This window comes from Trichosurus vulpecula, chromosome 4 (assembly GCF_011100635.1).
Source record: "Trichosurus vulpecula isolate mTriVul1 chromosome 4, mTriVul1.pri, whole genome shotgun sequence".
Classification (NCBI taxonomy): Eukaryota; Metazoa; Chordata; class Mammalia; order Diprotodontia; family Phalangeridae; genus Trichosurus; species Trichosurus vulpecula.
In genome coordinates this window covers 407450973-407461316 of record NC_050576.1, presented here as the reverse complement: position 1 = coordinate 407461316, position 10344 = coordinate 407450973, and the positions used below count along the sequence as shown (strand labels likewise).

Sequence of the window (10344 nt, the reverse complement as noted above, 5' to 3'; positions counted from 1 at the left end):
CTAGGTGGCGCAGTCAGTAGAGCACCGGCCCTGGGGTCAGGAGGACCTGAGTTCAAATCCGGCCTCAGACACTTGACACATGTACTAGCTGTGTGACCTTGGGCAAGTCACTTAACCCCAACTGCCCTGCCAAAAAGCAAAAAAAAAAAAAAAAAATTGTAAAAAAAAAAAATAGACTAACCCAAATGGCAAAAGAGGCCCAAAAAGCCAATGAGGAAAAGAATACCTTAAAAAGCAGAATTGGCCAAATAGAAAAGGAGGTCCAAAAGCTCAGTGAAGAAAATAATTCCTTAAAAATTAGAATGGAGCTCACTCAGTGGTAGCCGGCAGCACTTGTAAGGCACTTTGGATGTACCTGTTTTATTTGCTCCCTCCTTTTCCCCAGCTCCAAATTCTAAGACTAGGATGGTATGACAAAAATGGAAGAAATTGCTGCTCTTGTCATTGACAATGGCTCTGGCATGGGAAAAAGCTGACTTTGTTGGGGATGATGATCCTCAGCCTATGTTCCCCATCATTGTTGGATGCCCAAGACACCAGGGTGTCATGGTGGGAATGGGGCAGAAGGATAGTTATGTTGATGATGAGACCCAGAGAAAGAGAGATATCTTGACTTTGAAATACTCCAATGAACATGGCATTGTTACCAACTGGGTTGACATGGAGAAAATCAGGCATCATACCATCTACAACAAGCTTCATGTAGCTCCTGAGGAACACCCTGTTTTGTTCACAGAAGCTCCCTTAAACCTTAAGGACAACAGAAAGAAGATGACGCAGATCATTTTTGAGACCTTCAACATCCCAGCCATGTATGTTGCTATTCAGGCTGTGTTGTCTCTGTATGGCTCTTGTCGTCCCAACTGGAATTGTTATGGACTCTGGTGACGGTGTCACCCACATTGTGCCCATTTACAAGGGTTATGCCCTTTCTTATGCAATTTTTGTCTAGATTTGGCTGGCCATGACCTGACAGATTACCTCATGAAGATACTGGCAGAAAGAGAGTACAGCTTTACTACCACAGCTTAAAGGGAAATTGTTTGTGACATCAAGGAGAAGCTGCGCTATGTTGTCCTGGACTTCAAGCAGCAGATGGCCACTGCTGCTTCTTCCTCTTCCCTAAAGAAGAGCTGTGAGCTTCCTGATGGCCACTTAAGTGATCACCATTGGCAATAAGAGGTTTAGGTGTTCAGAGACCCTCTTCCAGCCCTCCTTCCTGGGTATGGAATCCTGTGGCATTCATGAGACCACTTTAAATTATATCATGAAGTGTGATGTTGATATCTGAAAGGATCTATATGCCAACACAGTATTGTCTGGTGGTACTACCCTGGTATTGCTGACAGAATGCAGAAAGAAATTACAGCCCTGGCACCTAGCACAATGACAATTAAGAGCATTGCTCTCTCTGAATATAACTATTCCATCTGGATAGGTCTACTCTGGCATTTCTCTCCACCTTCCAGCAGATGTGAATCAGCAAGCAAGAACATGATGAATCTTGCCAATCCATTATCCATTGTAAATGCTTCTAAATGGACTGCCAGAAAATGAGCAGCATTTGCTGCATGACTATTCACAAAGTAAAACTTTGCCCTGGCAAATATACACCTCTCGTTAGCCTCATGGAACTGGAATAAGCCTTCTTTGAAAAGAAACTTGTCCTTGTCTGATGTCAGAAGATATCAGCACTTTTCAGACTTTTTAGATTATTGAACCATTACTGATTTGACCTTGTATTCAAGTTAACAGTTGTTCCCTTGGTATATATTTTAGCATATCTTTGATCTAAACCCTGATACAAGTCATTTCATTTTGACAGGTAAGGCTAAGAGTTAACTTCTATAGAGAATTGACCTGATAATATGGCAATACAGTATCTGGCTGGTTGACACTCAACAACTGTTCAATTTGTCCTATAAAGTATCAGATCTGTACAGGGTATCTAAAGGTCAGATTTCCAGCATCTAAAAGAACTGACTTGCACAATTTCTCTCTGAAGGCTGGCAAGAGTTTGTTAAACGTGTGTTGTATCTTGCCACCATTCTAGCAAGAATACGTATTGAATCCAAGCCTTAGGAACCAGTTTTTTTCTTAACCTGCTGTTTTCCCCAAATGTCATGAGGCTAAGTTACTCAACCCTGAGTTGCAAAAATGTTTGCATTATAACCTGTAAATCTGTGCATCTGCGGGAAAATTAGAACATCAATGTATTGTTGGTGTTCATCTCATTTAAAAAGAGTTGTAGAAGATGTATGAGGGGTATTTCCCATAGTGTAGCTAGAAATGATGGCAGGATCCAGGACCGCCCAACTTTTCAAACACAAGAATTCTTCCAAGTCTGAAAATGTCCATCTCAGGATCACTGGTGTGTGCTCTTTGAATGGAGAAAAAGCACAAAGCAGAATTTTTTATTGTTGTTGTTGTTCAAGGTCATGTCTGACTCTTCCTCACCCCATTTGGGGTTTTCTTGGCCAAGATAGTGGAACAGAAGAAGAAGTATTAAAGGGAAGCAAGAGAAAATCAAGTGTTCAGGTTCAAACCCATCTAGTCCAATGCATGAACTGGTCGTCATGTGTAAGAAGTTTAATGTTTTTGCTGGGCTGAGGAAAGGAAGCACTCACTCACCTATCACCAGAAGTCTAGAGGAAGGATTAAAGAGTGCTGACAGGCTCAGCAGAGTGTTTTAGAGGGAAGGGCCACTCCCACCAATCTCCTTGAAGTAGCCACCTCCTTCTGTTGGCTTTGTGGGCAACAGTTCAGAGTATGATAATGTCTGGGTTCTAGTTCAGTTAATTGATTAAGGTCTCTTGGTTATGTTGAAGTCTATATTTGTAGTATGAGGATTTGTCTTCTGTCAGTCCATGAAAGATAACAAACTTCTCCTGTGTAAGTCTAACTATACCTTATAAGGTACTTGGCAGGTGGCACAGTTTTAAGGACTGCAGTGCTAAACAGTTTCTACCATTTCTTTGCATTAGTTTACATTGATCACCAAGTCTAATCTCCTTAAAGATAACCCTTCTATAATTTTTGGTGGAAATGATCTAGTCATGAATATTACAAACTCTTCAATTTCTACAGTCAAGCTCTCCTCAGCCATTTGATCAGAATTTCTTTGTTGACATACTGTTGGCTTAGTTGATCTGGTTTTCCATGTTGGAGGTAGTTCTATTCTTGGTACTTAGCCACAGGTTCTATCTGAATAAACATTTTACTTTAAGTTCCATTTGACCAATGTAATGGCACCAGTCTGTTTTCAGCCTTGACTATTGCTTAATGAAGTCATCTCTGCTTGGTCCCAAAGTATTTCTGTAGACTTTTGATTGGTTTATTTTGCTCAAAAATGTCTGTCAATGTTCTTCCTCCTTTTGGGTAAGGAAATGTTCATCTTTTAATAGATACCTTGATTTAACAGACCCTGTTTTTCATTTATATAGTTGTTTGGTGTGTGTGTGTGTGTGTGTGTGTGTGTGTGTGTGTGTATGTGTGTACGTGAGAGAAAGAGAGAGAGAGAGAGAGAGAGAGAGAGAGAGAGAGAGAGAGAGAGAGAGAGAGAGGTCATTTTTACAATTTTAAAAGTACACATTTAAACTAGTGTTGCATAGATTTTAATTGGTAGATATTTTCCTATTCAGCTTTGATTTTAAGATGCCAGCAAGTCTCTTAATGTATTCATCTACAAATTTCTCCTTGACAGCTTTTTGCTTGATGTGCTTTACAATGAAGAGGCCAAAGTATTTATAAGCACCGTCTTTTCCACTAGTTCAATGGGAACTCCAAATCCAATATCTAAGCTTTAATTTCCTGCCTTTTGGGGCATACATTAAGAGTTTGGGGACAGCTAGGTGGTGCAGTGAAAAGCCATGACTTCTGGTAAGAAAGGTGGGATCAACTTCCCATTGGACCTCCCTGGTTCAAATCTCTCCTCACTCTACTGTAATCTCTGCTTGGCCACCAAGGTAATTTTCCTAAGTTGTGTGTTTGGCCATGTAACCTTTCTACTCATTAAACATAAGTGGCTATCTATTACCTCTAGAATCAAATTGGAAATCATCTTTCCGGCATTTATATCTATTCACAACTTGACCACTTCTTAGTTTTCCAGTCTTCTTACATATTATTTCACTCACTTTAAATTTCATCAATTCCAACCTATTTGCTGCTCCTCATGTAGAATACTTCCATCTCTTTTCCACTGGTAGTCTCCCATCTCCAAAGTCAAGCAACCTCACAATTAAAGTACATTTTCAATTAATATACAGCTCAGCAGAAAACTTTTTTTGCCTTGTTTTGTTTTTTCTAAGTTAGGAAGTTAAGGTTTTGAATCTCAGGTAATACAGAATACGTAGCCCAAATAAAACTCATTTTAAGTTAGAACATTCTGATGTTGATTCATGCTAATGTATTCCATATCTATAATCAAAGAATAGAAAGTTTTGATGCCTTAGGCAAAATATTGCCTTCCTTGTCATTACCTATGTTTCTTCCAAAAACACATATCAAAGAAATTTCAAATAAATTTTGATGTACTTAGAAGTGCCAGCTCAAGTCTATTGTTATAACACTGAAAAATTCTGTGAACAGTTATGAAATTGATCTTTGAAACTTGATGAGAAAGATTACAATAAAATATAAAATGATGATGACTTGCCACAAGACATTCAGGGTGCTTTATTAGTTAGTTCTTCAAATTAAGAAATTCAATGGGCATTAAGACATTTTGGGACTCATTACAAAACAACAAGAATAATGACTTGCAATTAATGATGGCATGGTCACTTGTCACTTTATGAAGATAATTTAAACAGTTAATATAGACCTCATTTTTGAGCAACTTGTACCAATATTCACTTTTTTCTAGAAGTGAGGAATAGATGAGTGTCATTTGGAAGTAATTTAAAATTGGGAGGTGAGAGATAACCCTTGAAAACTTTTAAAATGTCTACATATTTATTAATGACAATTCCATAAAATTATTTGAAAGTTAAACATTCCAAATGTACATGCAGACATAGAAACATATCTGTTCAAATAAAATTCTTTTGTAATCAATTCTCACAAAAAATAAAACAAAGGGTACAATTGTGCTGTTTCCCAAGGATCTATGAACATGTGGATTTTGGTGCCACACAGAGGAAAACATGTTCTGGTTCCTTCCTGAAAGACACATGTGACCAAAGGCTGCTGGTTTCCCCTTTTCTCTTTGTGATGACTTTGGAATGGGGAACCTGTGCCAAAGAGGATTGGCGACAGAGACTGAAAAGATGTTTCTACTATGTTATATGGAATGAAGAGAGACAATTTCAAATCTTTTTCAAGGTAACCTCTTTGTTGGGACACAGCCAATGCCAAATCTCTCTTGGATTTTTACTGAAGAAGATAAAGGATTTCTCTAACCTCCCTCTCCCCAGTAGCAGTTATTATGGAAAAATAGATATGGCACTGAGTGTATATGCTTGTTAAATCAAGCCTGAGAATGGATATCAAATTGATATCTGCCTCTTCTGCTTTGTATTTCTGTCCCTGAGCACAGATTAATGAACAATGATCCTGAGAGATTTCTAGTCATGTTTCCCTTACAATCTTGAGAGATACAGAGTCCTTGATTCAGATGTTGATTGCCCAATGGCAGGTGTTTCATGACACTAGATACTTTTAGAAGAAGATAACCGCTGTCAAGAGGATGAGCCATGACTAATTCTGGCTGTCCAAAAGATCTGAACCTGGAGTTGCACTTAGATAGTGAAAACTGAAGAAAAAGTATAATCTGTTCAGCAGTCCTACAAGTCTGTAAGGGAGTTTTTCCTTCCACTCAGCAGATTAAAATGGCGGTGATGGGTTTTAATTTATGTTTCAAACATATGTGTTAATTCATATTTATGAATCTTTTGTGTACTAAACATTTCTCTTGTGATTTAGGAAATAAATAGCTACCCTATATTTGATAGCTACTACTTTGAATGTGGAGTAACCTTCGTAGAAGGTACTCTATTAATATTTTGGGGGGAAAAGATAGATATAAGCCATATAACCTTTGTCTTAGATATCTTTCTCTATTTTTCACTGTGGGGGTGGAGGTAGAAAAAGCCAGAATATATGAGAAAAAATACCTGGATCAGGCAATCCAACCTGGTCTTAGTGAGTCCAGAGCCGGAGCCTGCTTATAGGAAGAGCTATGAATGATGTGAATAAAAAGTGCCATTCAAACTGGCATCTGGAAATATCATATTTGGATTTTTCAACAAGTGGAAATAAGATCCCACCTCCGAAATTATCCAAAATTATAAAAGCAAAATCCAAATGACCAAGGGGATTCTTGTTAATTAGTGCCGGTGTCCTCTAAGGAGCACTCATATTCATAGTTTTTCCTCAATATGCATTTAACAGGCAAGAAACTAGCACTGAAGTAGATCAAGGTCAGCAGTCAAATTCATTTAAATCTTACAGACTGTTTCCTTCAGGACACTTTCTAAGTAGTACAGAGAAGGACTTGGATATTTATACTCAGAGATTGTTGCAAGATATGTTTTTTTTTAAATTTTAGAGATCTAATTAAAAAGAAGAAAAATACAACAAAAAAGAAATGGAAGCTTCAGTTCTCCCTTTACTTCCACGACACTGCTGTCCTTGTTTACTTGTCTGACTCCTCAGTCTCCTTTATTGATCTCCTAATGTATCACTCTTCTCTTCTTTTTTTTTTCAGGGTCATATGTTGGCATTTATTATTTAAGTTCAAGAACAGGTTGTGAAAGGGGTGGGTGTGGGAGGGCCTAGAGGAGAGGGAGGGAAGAGACAGGGAGACCAGACTCTCGTCTGTGTCTGCTCTAGACGGGGTTGATCCTGATTTCTGAGCCTTGGTACAGGGCACACAACGAAGCACGCGATTAAGATGAGGTTGGGGGGGGGGGGTACAGGTTTAGGGAAACACGGCGGGGGTGGGGGTGGCCAGAGTTACACATCCAACCAGAGGTGGGGGCTGGGATTCTCCTTGGATCAGCAGCACGGCTTCTTTTTAGGAATTGAAGCATAGTGATAAGTTCCATCCCACTTATTTCAGCTCTTATAAAATATTCTTGTAGTTAAAAGTCTGAGCTAAAGAATTCTTTCATCGCCTCTCTAACTTCTTGTACTTTGCTTCTAGTTTCTTTGCATATGCATCCAATTTGTAAGCTGCCTGCTCAAGAGCTGCTACTTGCTCCTCAATTAGAGTGATCTGATCCAGATAAGGCTGAAGTGCTGCAGATTTCTGGGTTAAGTCCTTTAGGTTTCTATTTATGTTTACTGCAATATCTTTCATTTCTAGATATTTCAAGCTAGTCAGTTTGTTCATATTTTCCAGAAGTTTATAGTCTTCACTGGTAGCTGTGAGCTCGCCCGTCAGGTACGTGGCCATTTTGAGAACATGTCCTGGCACAGCCCCGTGATGTCCGCCTCTGCGGGCCCCGTGGCCTCCTCCGCTGTCTCCACCACGGCATCGTCTAGGCTGGGGAAGGGAGGTAGGAGAAAGGATGGAGGGAAGGATGGGATGGCGAAGAAAGGGGAAAGGAAGGGGGGAAGGCAGGGGAAGGGAGAGGGAGGGAGGGGAAGGGAGAGGGAGGGAGGGGAAGGGAGGGGAAGGGAGGGGGAGGGAGGGGAAGGAAGGGGAAGGGAGAGGGGCAGGAGTGGAAGGGAAGGGAGAAAAGGGGACTTGTCTTCTTTTTCTACTATTTCTCTTCTAGTGATACGATTTGCTTCAATTATTTGCTTCAATATTGTTCATCTACCTACCCTGATAATGCTCATGAATTCCAGTAGCGAATGGCCGTTGATGCCTGCTAGATAGCTTCACCAGGATGCCCTTTGGGAATCTCTGAAACGCAAAAATTTCAGAATTCATCAAACTTCAGTGTCTGTCTAATCTAAGGCACAAAAAAAGAATTCACTCAAAAAAGTACCAAATAAGTGGTCATCTCACCTTGGCCTGAAGACCACCATGAGTAGGAACTTCCTCGGGCAGCCCATTTCAATTTTAGATGACTAAAATTATTAGGGTGTTATCATTCTTTCCATACACTTTACAAACCATAACCCTTTGTTCTCTTTATTACCTCTATGCACTTCACCACTCAGTTTTTCCTAGCTTTCATTTCTATACTAGCTGCACTATCCCTGCCCCTTGAATCCTTGAATATCTTGAATCCTATTCTACACTATCTTCTGCACTCAGTCACTTACTAATTGTGTGACCTTGGGCAAGTCACTTAACTTCTCTTTGCTTTACTTTCTTCAGTGGTAAAAACAATGATAATAGGAGCACCTATTTCATAGGATTGTTGTGAAGATCAAATAGAAAATATTCATAAAGTGCTTAGCGCAGTACTCCATGAAAAGTAAGAACCAAAGTAAGATGGCGGAGTAGGTCAGAACATCACCTAAAACGGCAATATTGTTTTAAGAACAACTTGGAGCAAACAAGCCAATTTGACTATTATAAATACCCAAATTAAATCCAAAGGACCTATGAAGGAAGACACTATCAGCATCTAAAGAAAGAACTGATAAATAGAAATATGTATAGAATGATTTTATACATACAAACACACACTTTCATGTCTTATGGTAGCTATCTCTAAGGTGGTGAGGGGAGGGAAGAAAAAGGGAAAAAAGTTACATGATAACTTTAATATATGTGTGTGTGCATGTGCGTATATATATGTATATGTATACACATAAAAGGAATAGTGAGTTGTAAAATAGATTTGCAGTTTCATGTGCAATCATGTATTTTTTTTCCTATTCTACTATCTTATGGAAATGCTTGTTTTGTTTCTTAAGTTCAGAATAAAATAAATAAAATGAAATAAAAAGAACTACATAAATGTTTATTCTCTTCCCCCTCCTCTTAAATCCTTTGTCATCTTGTCCTGTCACCTATCACACTGTGTCGAAACCCAACTGTGGATTATTTACATCATCCAACTCCTCTGCTCCCACTAATATGCCACTGAATGAATCTGGAGAAAATCACAAAACATGGTAACTGAGTCCACTACAACTACAAATTTATGTTACATAATCTGGACCCTCAATGGACCAAGACAATTTACTGTCCCACCCACTTCACTCTGCATCAGGTCACACAGGTTTCTCTAAAACTCTTCTTCATTTCTTAGAGCATAACAATATTCTCTTATATTCACATACCATAATTTGTTCAGTCATCTCCCCAATTGATGGGTATCTATTTAGATTCCAGATTTTTGCTCCTACAAAAATAGCTACAATAAATATTTTTGCATGTATGGTCATTTTCCTTTTCTTTGCACTGTTTGGGGGTCATAGAACTGATTCATATCACTGATTCAGAGGATGTGCAGAACTTAATAGTTTTGGGGACCTAGTTCCAAATTGCTTTCAAGAAAGGCTGAATCAATTCATAGCCATACTAACTTTGTATTCATGAGCCTTTCCCCCCTTGTCCTTCCAACATTTGTTGGTTTCCTTTTAAAAAAAACTTTTCCAATCTGATTGGTGTAAGGTTGCTTTAATTTGAAGTTAACACATATCAGAATTGTTTCAATTTGCATTTTTCTAATTACTAGTAAATTAGAGCATTTTTTTCTTATTTCTTTTTATAGCTTAGATTTGTTATTTCGAAAACTGATAGTTTATGTCTTCTAATTAATTATCAATTGGGGAATACTTCTAACTCTTATAAAGGTAAATCAGTTTCCTCTGTATCTTGAAATAGAATGCCTATATAGACTTTTATCAAAGAAATTTGTTGCAAATGTTTTCTCCATATCTGTTTTCTTTACCACTTAAAGGCATTTTAATGAAAATGTTCTATTTTTTGTAATCATGCATAATTCTTCATTTGATAGTAACAATAATAGATAGCATTTACATGGCACCTACTGTGTGCCAGTCACTGTCCTAAGCACTATATAAATATTATTTCATTTGATCCTTACAACAGCCCTGGGAGGTAGGTGATATTATTTTTCTCATTTTTTATTTGCGGAAACTGAGGCAAGCAGAGATTAAGTAGCTTGCCCAGGGTCACACAGATAGTAAAACTGTTAGGAAAGATTTAGTTCTTATTGAATTAATATATCCTGCAATGTGACCCTGAGCAAGTCACTTAATCTCTCAGTGCCCAGTCAACTCTAAGACTCTTAAGTTTCAGACAAGGTGTCAATTTGTATTAATAAAGGGAGTTTCCTCACCCTGGAGTTCCCTAGGTGAATGAAACCACAAGTTCAGTTTCTATACCTATTCTTATCCCCTAGAATAGTGCTTTGCACTTAACTGATATAGTATATACTTGCTGGATTGCATTGTTTTGGATTCCCGTCA

The 10344-nt window shown here is 38.4% G+C and overlaps 1 protein-coding gene and 1 pseudogene across 1 annotated transcript; one reads left to right on the top strand and one right to left on the bottom strand.

Annotated features, from left to right (window-relative positions):
* Nucleotides 1-410: 410 nt before the first annotated feature.
* LOC118847540 lies at nt 411-1538 on the top strand (annotated as a pseudogene).
* A 5540-nt stretch (nt 1539-7078) lies between these two features.
* Nucleotides 7079-7427, bottom strand: LOC118847541 (biogenesis of lysosome-related organelles complex 1 subunit 2-like). The gene has a single exon (XM_036756056.1). It carries the CDS (start codon nt 7397-7399, stop codon nt 7112-7114), a length of 288 nt encoding a protein of 95 aa, XP_036611951.1. The 5' UTR covers nt 7400-7427; the 3' UTR covers nt 7079-7111.
* Nucleotides 7428-10344: the final 2917 nt, after the last annotated feature.

Bases quoted from the DNA above. Each gene is read 5' to 3' on its own strand.
- LOC118847541 (XM_036756056.1), bottom strand. From the start codon at position 7,399: ATGGCCACGTACCTGACGGGCGAGCTCACAGCTACCAGTGAAGACTAT.